General features: G+C 45.2%; 1 protein-coding gene across 2 annotated transcripts in view; it reads right to left on the reverse strand.

Moving 5' to 3' along the window:
• Positions 1-1,686: 1,686 nt before the first annotated feature.
• The window catches only part of LOC110508038 (GMP synthase [glutamine-hydrolyzing]), a 30,346-nt gene continuing 18,753 nt past the window's right edge, over positions 1,687-13,279 (reverse strand). The window contains exons 12-16 of one of the 2 annotated variants that reach the window (XM_036964881.2): positions 13,000-13,125; positions 4,816-4,931; positions 4,591-4,721; positions 3,574-3,746; positions 1,687-3,476 (exon numbers count right to left, since the gene is read on the reverse strand). In XM_036964881.2, the coding sequence (XP_036820776.1) occupies positions 3,375-3,476; positions 3,574-3,746; positions 4,591-4,721; positions 4,816-4,931; positions 13,000-13,125 (648 nt within the window). In that variant the 3' untranslated portion in view covers positions 1,687-3,374. Of the gene's footprint in view, positions 3,477-3,573; positions 3,747-4,590; positions 4,722-4,815; positions 4,932-5,064; positions 5,272-12,999; positions 13,126-13,279 lie in introns of those variants that run through there. The other variant, XM_090224000.1, reaches the window with a different exon arrangement.

The raw sequence follows: 13,279 nt of genomic DNA on the forward strand, positions 1-13,279 counted from the left end.
CATCAAGGATGATCAATGGAAACAGAATGGACCGGAGCTCAATTTTGAATCTCATCGCAAAGGATCTGAATACTTATGTAAATAAGGTATCAGTTTATCTGTAATAAATTTGTACACATTTATAAAAAAATAAAAAATAAAAAAAATGTTTTCACTTTGTCATTATGGGATATTGTGTGTAGACTGCTGACAATTTGTATTTATTTAAATCAATTTTAGAATAAGCCTAACATAACAAAACAAGGAAAAAGTCAAGGGATCTGAATACTTTCCAAAGGCACTGTACAAAAGTATGTGGACACTCCAAATTAGTGGATTCGGCTATTTCAGCAACACCCATTGCTGACAGGTGTATAAAAATCGAGCACACAGCCATGCAATCTCCATAGCAAAATATTTGTAGTAGAATGTCCTGAGGATGAGCTCAGTGACCCAACGTAGTAACGTCATATGAAGCCACCTTTCCAACGAGTTAGTTCCTCAAATTTCTGCCCTTCAAGATCTGCCCTGGTCAACTCTTAAGTGCTGTTATTGTGATGTGGAAACCTCTAGGAGTAACAATGGCTCAGCTGTAAAGTGGTAGGCCACACAAGCTCACAGAACGGGACCACCAAGTGCTGAAGCGCGAAGCGTGTAAAAATTGTCTGACCTCGGTTGCAACACCCACTACCGATTTCCAAACTGCCTCTGGAAGCAGCGTCAGCACAATAACTGTTTGTCGGAAGCTTCATGAAATGGGTTTCCATGGCCGAGCAGCCACACACAAGAGCACAATGCCAAGAGTCAGCTGGAGTGCTGTAAAGCTCGCAGCCATTGGACTCTGGAGCAGTGGAACTGCGTTCTCTGGAGCAGTGGAAACACATTTCACCATCTGGCAGTCTGACGGACGGATCTGGTTTTGGCAGATGCCAGAAGAACGCTACCTACCTGAATGCATAGTGCCAACTGTAAAGTTTGGTGGAGGAAGAATAATGGTCAGGGCTGTTTTTCCATAGTTCAGGCTATGCCCTTTAGTTCCAGTGAAGGGAAATATTAACGCTACAGCCTACAATTACATTCTAGACGATTATGAGCTTCTAACTTTGTGGCAACAGGTTGGGGAAGGCCCTTTCCTGTTTCAGTATGAAAATGCCCCTGTGCACAAAGCGACAGTCATACAGAAATGGTTTGTTGAGATCGGCGTCGAAGAACTTGACTGGCCTGTAGAGCCCTGACCTCAACCCCATTGAAAACCTTTGGGATGAATTAGAACGCTGACTATGAGCCAGGCCTAATCGCCCAACATCAGTGCCCGACCTCACTAATGCTCTTGTGGCTGAATGGGCGCAAGTCCCCACAGCAATGTCCCAACATCTAGTGGAAAGCCTTCCCAGAAAGGGTGGGGGCTGTTATAGAAGCAAAAAGGGGGGGGGGCATCTCCATATTAATGCCCATGACTTTGGAATGAGATGTTCAACGAACAGGTGTCCACATACTTTTGTTCATATAGAGTAAATCTAGACATTTTGATTAGTTGGTAAAGAGTGTGAGAAGATTCAACTGAGACTTCTTTACTAAAGCTTGGTTTTCCATTATACACATTTCATAGTTGAAACTGCATGCAGGGACTTGGTTTGAGGCACGTTACCAAGGAAGAACGAGCTGTTTTAAACCAAACAAACAAAAAAAAGAATATCAAACACAGAATTGCATAAATTAATCTTATTTCAATATTGCAGTAAAATCCAACTACAAAAATTAAACATCCATTAATTAAGCGATTTTTGTTTTCCAAGTAGACATATGCATCATAAAATAGACAATTAAAGGCAATACAAAGGGAGAGACGCTAACGACAAGTTGCAATTAAGACCGTTAAGGAACAGATTCATTTTGCATTGGGTATTCAGCTGTCATAACAAAATAATATTGAAGGTGAGGGGTACAAAGTCGAACACAGAGGCATGTAAAATCAGTATTATCGCACAGTAAAAGACATGCTTCAGGTCCAGTAAAACAGTTAGTCCTGGTCTAACGTAGGACTCTCTCAGTAAATTAGTGTTGAAAACATTGAACTGAGAGCCAGATTACTGGCAATGCCTACTCAGGAGTCCTCTAGTCACGATGGCCACTGCCAGTTTTCAATTTGGCCCTATAAAAAAAAGGGGGGATGCTTTCGTGATTGGGTTTTAAAATCCATCAGCTGTAAGTACTAGAACTTCCCAAACGCGTTAGGAAAGCACCAAGGCTTTATGTGCAAAAGTTGCTCCTACACAACTGTAGGAGGTGCCACGTGCCAGCATGATCACGATAACGACAAAGGTGTTCACACAACAATTGTTGTTTTGACTATAGTAACATTTTAATTAATTCTCAGTCCTTTTGTCATCTTGTTTCTCTTAAATAGCATATATGGCAGCATGAAGTAACAGTTCTCACCAGGCAGGGGGCGTGTCAAACAAAGGGGAAGAGAAAATAAAAAAAAACAGGCACAGAAAAGGACACCCCGTCATTTTGGGGGCTTCCCAAACAGTTACCAATCTCTGAAAATCAACTAATATTTTCGTTTGGCCGCTGTTGGTAGTTTAACATCACATTTTTCATTTAAGTGGACCGTCAACAAAAACCCAAATCTAATTTCACCACAGCTTAATCTACATTTGGCAACAACAAAAAAAAGTAAAAAAAAAAATAATAATAATAATGTGATATTGGTCACAGTTTCTCTGCTAAATGACTTTGAGACAGGCAGCCCCTGTCTGTCTCTTTGCACAGTATACAGTTGGAACGGAAATGGTTGAGTAAAAATCATCTTGGGACAAAAAGACTCATCGGCAGTGGAACATAAAAGCCAAAATGCAATGGAAGACTTTAAAGCCACGGGCAAGTTGCTGCTCTTCCTTTAACCTGTATGTCATACAAGTATGTTGTTGTTTTCTCTTTCTTCTGTCGTTGGTCTCACGCTGCAATCTGAGGCACGCCGTTTACACAATCCACTTCCTGAACTCTCACTCTCTTAACCTTTGAATTTCAACTGGCTGTTTCCAAAAACAGGAAGCAGCACTTAAGCCAAAGAAGGAAAAAAAATAATGCATTGTCACGCATGAAGAAACTGATCCAAAAATAAGGATGAATAGTCATCATATCTATAATAACAATAATACAAACACACCTCCCAAAAACTGAGCGGGGGGGAGGGGGGGGCAGAGTAGCGGCTTCAGGTGTGTGCTGGTCACAGTACTGCCTGCTTTCCATGGGAATGTTCTAGAGAGGGGGGGGGGGTGATCTGAAAGGAGAGGTGAGATGGGGGGGGGGGGGGGGGATAGGTGTTAGGAGAGGGAAAGAAAAGAGGAGAAGAGGACGAGAGGAGCTCACATCTCCTCTCTCCATGAGCTCTACTCCCACTCTGTGGTGCCAGGAGGTTTGGAGGTCAGGTCAAACATCACCCGGGAGATGCCAGGGATCTTCTTGATCTCATTTACCATCTTCAGCACCACCTGGGGAGGCGAGAGAGAGAGAGAAGGGTTAGAGCTGGAGACTGTGGTTTATACTGAGAGTAATGTCTGATCCCCATCTCGTGGTGACTCGTAATACCTCCTCGGGGATGTGGTTTCCGGGCGTGGCAGGTATCCCGGTCATGAAGTCGCTGGTGATGAATGTTCTTACCACCACAGAGCGTCGGCAGGACGGCTGCCTCTGTGAGGAATCACGGTCAAAGTGCAGAGGGGTCAGGATGACAGGCATCTGACTGATCTTCCCAGAGTAACCTGGGAGAAAGAGGGTACAGAGGGGTCAGGATGACAGGGTTAGCAACGAGCACCTCATGAAGGGAGGGATGGGGGGGTTGATATTATTTCACTATTCAAATAGCATCATGATGCATCGGACATCTGAAACACGTTTTTGTTTAAACTTAAGGTTTAAACCCGAGTAATGCTGCACGAGGGAGAAAGGCTAACGCTCTGTTGCTGCATCTGTAGACAGTCTGGTGTGTGTGTTGGGAGCGACCAGACGGCGGGAGAGCGAGACGCCAACGCAACGCTAGCTAACATGTAGCAGCCAAAATGTTATTTATTATCCCATATAATAGCTAGCTAGGCTAATTAAGGCTGCACGCGGTGTTCTCTTCCCAACCCCATAAAACAGCAGCCTATCAAACCAAATCGTATTTTTCCACACGCGCCGCATCCAACCTGTCGGTAGCTCTTTGTAGCCTCCTTCTCATTTCGATAACTTTTTGTCATTTTATTTCATCTTGCATTGCATTACTGAACCGTGCACATCATAAAAACTACCTTGAAAAAAAGTGAGCCGTTTCCAATACGTTAATAATTTGAAAGTGTCCTTGTATGTAACAAAGTCCCATTGATGTTTTAATTTAATTCTGAAAAAGCATTTGTGTCATAGGCCTGTAAATTTCTCTCTCGCCAAAATGAATACTGACACAAGTATTTCAATACTAACGTCTGTTTAAATATTGGAATAAACCGGTGCACATCCCTAGAGTTCTACACATTGTATTTCTATACTCTGTCCCCTGCTCTACACTGAATCCTATAATCATTTCTATCCGGCCCTTCTGCTCCCCTCCTGAAACAGGAAACCACTTACCAGACTCTCTGAGGATGGAGTGGGCCACAAAGTCCGCCTGTCTGAGTGTGCTGAGAACGCCCGTGGTCAGGAAGGTGGGGGTGACGTCTGTGGGGGGCTCCTTCACGTGGGACCCAAATACATACACAACTCTGGAGGGAGGCAGAGGAGAGGAAAGACGGTCCATGTGGCATCCTGCTAGCAGTAACTGGTTCTACTTCTTCTACTGTGTACTGTGTGTGTTACCTGTTGATGGCGTGGCACATGCGAGGGATGAGTCTGGCCAGGAACATGAGGGATTCCCAGTGTGGAGCCTCTTTACTGGTGACCCCACACACATAGCTATAGGACCGACAGTCACCCTACACACACAGACAGAGAGAGAACAGGTTAGGAGCCTCTTTACTGGTGACCCCACACACATAGCTATAGGACCGACAGTCACCCTACACACACAGACAGAGAGAGAACAGGTTAGGAGCCTCTTTACTGGTGACCCCACACACATAGCTATAGGACCGACAGTCACCCTACACACACACAGACAGAGAGAGAACAGGTTAGGAGCCTCTTTACTGGTGACCCCACACACATAGCTATAGGACCGACAGTCACCCTACACACACACAGACAGAGAGAGAACAGGTTAGGAGCCTCTTTACTGGTGACCCCACACACATAGCTATAGGACCGACAGTCACCCTACACACACACACAGACAGACACACAGAGAGAGAGAACACACGCTAAAGCTTCCGCTATGATCACTTATATACGCTGTAGAGGTTCACTTGACCAACACTTCATTATTGTGATGATTAGTTAATCAAAAGTGATCTATCGCGTCCATCCTTCACATTTAGACTTCACTATGAGACTCTGGGGTTATTTGAGGTCTTTCTCTTCTCCCTCTGCTCCCAGCCAAACTCCACAGAGAACAATAAGCCCCTCTCTGTTAATACACTCCTGTCTCTCTCCTGGTCCACTTACCAACACACAGTCACACTTTCTGAGGTAAAAATAGCACTCCGTCTCTCCCGCCTCCCTTATCCAACACACATTCACTGTTTCTGAGATAAATATATCCCTCAGTGGCTTTCAGCAGGAAGGGTGGAGGAGACATCCACCACTGACTGGGCGGAGCCAGCTGTGTCATCATTCCATTACCATGCACTTGTCAACAGACTGAGAGATTGTTTAACCACAGCCTGAAGAACATTAACAGACAGAGCAGTAAAATCTCCAAAATACCCGTTGGCAGACATTGCCCCTTAACCATAGATCTAGGATCAGATTACCCCCTCCCCAACACTAACCTTAACCATTAGCTGGATAAACAAATATCAGCGATTATGGGAAGAGGTCTACCTACTCAGCCCTGGCAGTAGCAGTGCCATCCTGTTATAGTGAGAGAGGGAGATGGCTGCTGAGTGAAGGAATAACAGGGAGCGTCTAACTAGTCCTGACCTGGCTGCTGGGAATAACAGGGAGCGTCTAACTAGTCCTGACCTGGCTGCTGGGAATAACAGGGAGCGTCTAACTAGTCCTGGCGTGGCTGCTGAGTGAAGGAATAACAGGGAGCGTCTAACTAGTCCTGACCTGGCTGCTGGGAATAACAGGGAGCGTCTAACTAGTCCTGACCTGGCTGCTGGGAATAACAGGGAACGTCTAACTAGTCCCGACGTGGCTGCTGGGAATAACAGGGAGCGTCTAACTAGTCCTGACCTGGCTGCTGGGAATAACAGGGAGCGTCTAACTAGTCCTGACGTGGCTGCTGGGAATAACAGGGAGCGTCTAACTAGTCCTGACATGGCTGCTGAGTGAAGGAATAACAGGGAGCGTCTAACTAGTCCTGACGTGGCTGCTGAGTGAAGGAATAACAGGGAGCGTCTAACTAGTCCTGACGTGGCTGCTGGGAATAACAGGGAACGTCTAACTAGTCCCGACGTGGCTGCTGGGAATAACAGGGAGCGTCTAACTAGTCCTGACCTGGCTGCTGGGAATAACAGGGAGCGTCTAACTAGTCCTGACGTGGCTGCTGGGAATAACAGGGAGCGTCTAACTAGTCCTGACGTGGCTGCTGAGTGAAGGAATAACAGGGCGCGTCTAACTAGTCCTGACCTGGCTGCTGGGAATAACAGGGAGCGTCTAACTAGTCCTGACCTGGCTGCTGGGAATAACAGGGAGCGTCTAACTAGTCCTGACCTGGCTGCTGAGAATAACAGGGAGCGTCTAACTAGTCCTGACCTGGCTGCTGAGTGAAGGAATAACAGGGAGCGTCTAACTAGTCCTGACCTGGCTGCTGAGAATAACAGGGAGCGTCTAACTAGTCCTGACCTGGCTGCTGAGTGAAGGAATAACAGGGAGCGTCTAACTAGTCCTTACCTGGCTTCTGGGAATAACAGGGAGCGTCTAACTAGTCCTGACGTGGCTGCTGAGTGAAGGAATAACAGGGAGCGTCTAACTAGTCCTGGCGTGGCTGCTGGGAATAACAGGGAGCGTCTAGTCCTGATGTCAGAGACCAAACCACAGGCTAACATTAGGCCCGAGCTCCACCACACACCGTCAGAAGAGAGAGGGACAGAAAAGGAAATAAAGACTGTACTGTGTTCTGTACTGTGTTGTCTGTTCTACTGTGTGTAGACACTATGGAGCTCTTAATGCAAACAAAGCTTGTATGAATTTGAGAAATAAACCAATGGAAAAACAGACCGAGACATGTAGACCACTGGGTCATAAAGGCTGTTGACCATAGAGCCTAGGTAATGTAGTGGGGCAGACAGAGCCATATAGCCTAGGTAATGTAGTGGGGCAGACAGAGCCATATAGCCTAGGTAATGTAGTGGGGCAGACAGAGCCATATAGCCTAGGTAATGTAGTGGGGCAGACAGAGCCATATAGCCTAGGTAATGTAGTGGGGCAGACAGAGCCATATAGCCTAGGTAATGTAGTGGGGCAGACAGCCATATAACCTAGGTAATGTAGTGGGGCAGACAGCCATATAGCCTAGGTAATGTAGTGGGGCAGACAGCCATATAGCCTAGGTAATGTAGTGGGGCAGACAGCCATATAGCCTAGGTAATGTAGTGGGGCAGAGAGCCATATAGCCTAGGTAATGTAGTGGGGCAGACAGAGCCATATAGCCTAGGTAATGTAGTGGGGCAGACAGAGCCATATAGCCTAGGTAATGTAGTGGGGCAGACAGGGCCATATAGCCTAGGTAATGTAGTGGGGCAGACAGCCATATAGCCTAGGAAATGTAGTGGGGCAGACAGGGCCATATAGCCTAGGTAATGTAGTGGGGCAGACAGGGCCATATAGCCTAGGTAATGTAGTGGGGCAGACAGAGCCATATAGCCTAGGTAATGTAGTGGGGCAGACAGCCATATAGCCTAGGTAATGTAGTGGGGCAGACAGCCATATAGCCTAGGTAATGTAGTGGGGCAGACAGCCATATAGCCTAGGTAATGTAGTGGGGCAGACAGCCATATAGCCTAGGTAATGTAGTGGGGCAGACAGCCATATAGCCTAGGTAATGTAGTGGGGCAGACAGGGCCATATAGCCTATGTAATGTAGTGGGGCAGACAGGGCCATATAGCCTAGGTAATGTAGTGGGGCAGACAGAGCCATATACCCTAGGTAATGTAGTGGGGCAGACAGAGACATATTGCCCAGTGGGTAATGTAGTGAGGTACACATACATAGTGCCCAGTGGGTAATGTAGTGAGGTACACATACATAGTGCCCAGTGGGTAATGTAGTGAGGTACACATACATAGTGCCCATTGGGTAATGTAGTGAGGCAGACATACATAGTGCCCATTGGGTAATGTAGTGAGGCAGACATACATAGTGCCCAGTGGGTAATGTAGTGAGGCAGACATACAGACATACCTTGCGAAAGTATTCGGCCCCCTTGAACTTTGCGAACTTTTGCCACATTTCAGGCTTCAAACATAAAGATATAAAACTGTATTTTTTTGTGAAGAATCAACAACAAGTAGGACACAATCATGAAGTGGAACGACATTTATTGGATATTTCAAACTTTTTTAACAAATCAAAAACTGAAAAATTGGGCATGCAAAATTATTCAGCCCCTTTACTTTCAGTACAGCAAACTCTCTCCAGAAGTTCAGTGAGGATCTCTGAATGATCCAATGTTGACCTAAATGACTAATGATGACAAATACAATCCACCTGTGTGTAATCAAGTCTCCGTATAAATGCACCTGCACTGTGATAGTCTCAGAGGTCCGTTAAAAGCGCAGAGAGCATCATGAAGAACAAGGAACACACCAGGCAGGTCCGAGATACTGTTGTGAAGAAGTTTAAAGCCGGATTTGGATACAAAAAGATTTCCCAAGCTTTAAACATCCCAAGGAGCACTGTGCAAGCAATAATATTGAAATGGAAGGAGTATCAGACCAATGCAAATCTACCAAGACCTGGCCGTCCCTCTAAACTTTCAGCTCATACAAGGAGAAGACTGATCAGAGATGCAGCCAAGAGGCCCATGATCACTCTGGATGAACTGCAGAGATCTACAGCTGAGGTGGGAGACTCTGTCCATAGGACAACAATCAGTTGTATATTGCACAAATCTGGCCTTTATGGAAGAGTGGCAAGAAGAAAGCCATTTCTTAAAGATATCCATAAAAAGTGTCGTTTAAAGTTTGCCACAAGCCACCTGGGAGACACACCAAACATGTGGAAGAAGGTGCTCTGGTCAGATGAAACCAAAATTGAATTTTTTGGCAACAATGCAAAACGTTATGTTTGGCGTAAAAGCAACACAGCTCATCACCCTGAACACACCATCCCCACTGTCAAACATGGTGGTGGCAGCATCATGGTTTGGGCCTGCTTTTCTTCAGCAGGGACAGGGAAGATGGTTAAAATTGATGGGAAGATGGATGGAGCCAAATACAGGACCATTCTGGAAGAAAACCTGATGAAGTCTGCAAAAGACCTGAGACTGGGACGGAGATTTGTCTTCCAACAAGACAATGATCCAAAACATAAAGCAAAATCTACAATGGAATAGTTCAAAAATAAACATATCCAGGTGTTAGAATGGCCAAGTCAAAGTCCAGACCTGAATCCAATCGAGAATCTGTGGAAAGAACTGAAAACTGCTGTTCACAAATGCTCTCCATCCAACCTCACTGAGCTCGAGCTGTTTTGCAAGGAGGAATGGGAAAAAATGTCAGTCTCTCGATGTGCAAAACTGATAGAGACATACCCCAAGCAACTTACAGCTGTAATCGCAGCAAAAGGTGGTGCTACAAAGTATTAACTTAAGGGGGCTGAATAATTTTGCACGCCCAATTTTTCAGTTTTTGATTTGTTAAAAAAGTTTCCACTTAATGATTGTGTCCCACTTGTTGTTGATTCTTCACAAAAAAATACAGTTTTATATCTTTATGTTTGAAGCCTGAAATGTGGCAAAAGGTCGCAAAGTTCAAGGGGGCCGAATACTTTCGCAAGGCACTGTACATAGTGCCCATTGGGTAATGTATTGAGGCAAACATACATAGTGCCCATTGGGTAATGTAGTGAGGCAGACATACATAGTGCCCATTGGGTAATGTAGTGAGGCAGACATACATAGTGCCCAGTGGGTAATGTAGTGAGGCAGACATACATAGTGCCCATTGGGTAATGTAGTGAGGCAGACATACATAGTGCCCAGTGGGTAATGTAGTGAGGCAGACATACATAGTGCCCATTGGGTAATGTAGTGAGGCAGACATACATAGTGCCCATTGGGTAATGTAGTGAGGCAGACATACATAGTGCCCAGTGGGTAATGTAGTGAGGCAGACATACATAGTGCCCATTGGGTAATGTAGTGAGGCAGACATACATAGTGCCCAGTGGGTAATGTAGTGAGGCAGACATACATAGTGCCCATTGGGTAATGTAGTGAGGCAGACATACAGTGCCCAGTGGGTAATGTAGTGAGGTACACATACATAGTGCCCAGTGGGTAATGTAGTGAGGCAGACATACATAGTGCCCAGTGGGCAATGTAGTGAGGCAGACATACATAGTGCCCAGTGGGTAATGTAGTGAGGCAGACACACATAGTGCCCATTGGGTAATGTAGTGAGGCAGACATAGTGCCCAGTGGGTAATGTAGTGAGGTACACATACATAGTGCCCAGTGGGTAATGTAGTGAGGCAGACATACAGTGCCCAGTGGGTAATGTAGTGAGGCAGACATACATAGGGCCCGGTGGGTAATGTAGTGAGGCAGACATACATAGTGCCCAGTGGGTAATGTAGTGAGGCAGACATACATAGTGCCCAGTGGGTAATGTAGTGAGGCAGACATACATAGTGCCCAGTGGGTAATGTAGTGAGGCAGACATACATAGTGCCCAGTGGGTAATGTAGTGAGGCAGACATACATAGTGCCCATTGGGTAATGTAGTAGAATTCTTCCGCTGCTCTGTTTGCTAAATACTTCAGTCCGAGACTCAAAATGAGCGGTGTTGTACCAAACAAAGTAATCCGTGATTGGATAATCTCTATAATCTCAGAGTATGCAAGCCAAAAACGATGTTTTAAATGCTGCTTTACCCATGTGTGTTCTGGCTTTGGTCCAACCCCTCTGTGTCTGGGACCAATCAGTACGGTCAGAATGTGTTTCCGTTCTAGAAATCATCAGGGAGGTACTCGGGTCCAGATGCATTGCTGAGAAGAAACTAACGTCTGTGGGCGTGGCATAGCATTTGGACGGAGCAAGGAGTTTGGGTAACCAGACATGTTGACCACAGAGCCCAGTTTATTGGGGGGGAGAGAGAAAGAGAAGAGAGCGAGAGAGGTGTGTATGTGTGTGAAGAGGCCTATTTCAGCAGTACCAGAGGGAGCATTTTGGTCAGCTAGTGCCCTGACTCATACTCTCTTCATCAAGGGAGAAACAGAGGGATGGTCAGGGAGATGCTCTCAGAAAAGGGGAGATATGACTAAAGAGACTCCAGCATCAGAGGTGCTGAGCGATGAGCTGAAATTTCAGATTAGTTTACGTTTTTAAATATAGAATTAAATAAAAATAAGTCTACATGTAACTGGTGTGAAATGGCTAGCTAGTTAGCTGTGCACACTAGTAGCATTTAAAATCGGTGACGTCACTCGCTCAGAGACCTTGAAGTAGTGGTTTCCCTGAAAGACACTAATGGTTGGCATCCACTGAAAGCTGCACAGCAACAACAACTGAGACCTAAAAGACACCCACCATGAGACCCACTAAATTTACCCAAGAAGAGGTAAACAAAAGAAAAACCCACACCAAACTTAAAAGACAGGAAGCAAACCAAAAAGTTGAGCAAAAACAAAAACAGGGGAAGATTGTTTGTTTAGAAATCAAAAATCAAATAGGGAACGACAACTAAAGGTGTTATATATATCACCTGGGCCAGCACAGGTGAAACACCTTCCCACTAACGAGATGGACAAGCCAGCAAAGGTGTAACACATACTGACTAACGAGGTGACACCAATCGGTGCGCCCCGCGTGCTAACGAGCTATTCGCAGTGGCGACCCGTCATTCAGAGTCCCACCTGTTTAGCAAAATGAAATAAAATAATAATCATTGAGTTATTAAAGCTGCATATAAAACAGGTGTTTCAGCCTAGCTCAGTGCTTTCTGTGGTTGTGGGGCAGCCAGAGGAAAATACAGAGCGTAGGGGTTGGTAATGTTCTCTAGTTGGGTGTGTGGAACTAATGAACTTCTCCTCTGCAGCAGAGGTAACTCTGGGTGTTCCATTCCAGTGGCGGTCCTCATGAGAGCCAGTTTCATCATAGCTCCTGATGGTTTTTGTGACGGCACTTGAACAAACTTTCAAAGTTCTTGACATTTTCTGGATTGACTGACGTTCATGTCTTAAAGTAATGACTGTTGTTTCTCTTTGCTTATTTGAGCTGTTCTTGTCAGAATATGGACTTGGTCTTTTACCAAATAGGGCTATCTTCTGTATACCACCCCTATCTTGTCACAACACAACTGATTGGCTCAAACGCATTAAGAAGGAAGGAAATTCCACAAATTAACAAGGCACACCTGTTAATTGAAAAGCATTCCAGGTGACAACATCATGAAGCTGGTTGAGAGAATGCCAGAGTGTGCAAAGCTGTCATCAAGGGAAAGGGTGGCTACTTTGAAGAATCTCAAATATAAAATATATTTTGATTTGTTCAACACTTTCTTGGTTACTACATGATTCCATGTGTTTTTTCATAGTTTTGATGTCTTCACTATTATTCTACAATGTAGAAAATAGTACAAATAAAGAAAAACCCTTGAATGAGTAGGTGTGTCCAAAACTGACTGTTACTGTATGTATGTAAGTCAGAGGTCACATTCCGACAGGCACCTCATGTCAAGCAGTGCCTAGAGTGAATATACTGTAAGAAGTGTTACCTGGACTCCCACAGTCTTGATTGGCAGCAGGAAGGCATTGAGTGAATGTAGACTTGTGATCTGCAGGAGTTTCTCCTCCTCCTCGTCTGATATACACGACTTCACTCTCTGCAGCAACGTGTGGGGCTGGAGGGGCAGAGTAAGTTACGATTATTATTATTAGCTAGTCTGACATGCTAGAGTAAGTTATCAGCATGTTGGCGTATAAAGAAGGAGTTGGGATCTTTTGCAGAGCTCCATGTCCAAAACTCTGTTATTAGCACCGTGTTCCTGTCATAGA

The sequence above is a fragment of the Oncorhynchus mykiss genome, chromosome 27 (assembly GCF_057628025.1).
Source record: "Oncorhynchus mykiss isolate SJ-2025 chromosome 27, ASM5762802v1, whole genome shotgun sequence".
Lineage (NCBI taxonomy): Eukaryota > Metazoa > Chordata > Actinopteri > Salmoniformes > Salmonidae > Oncorhynchus > Oncorhynchus mykiss.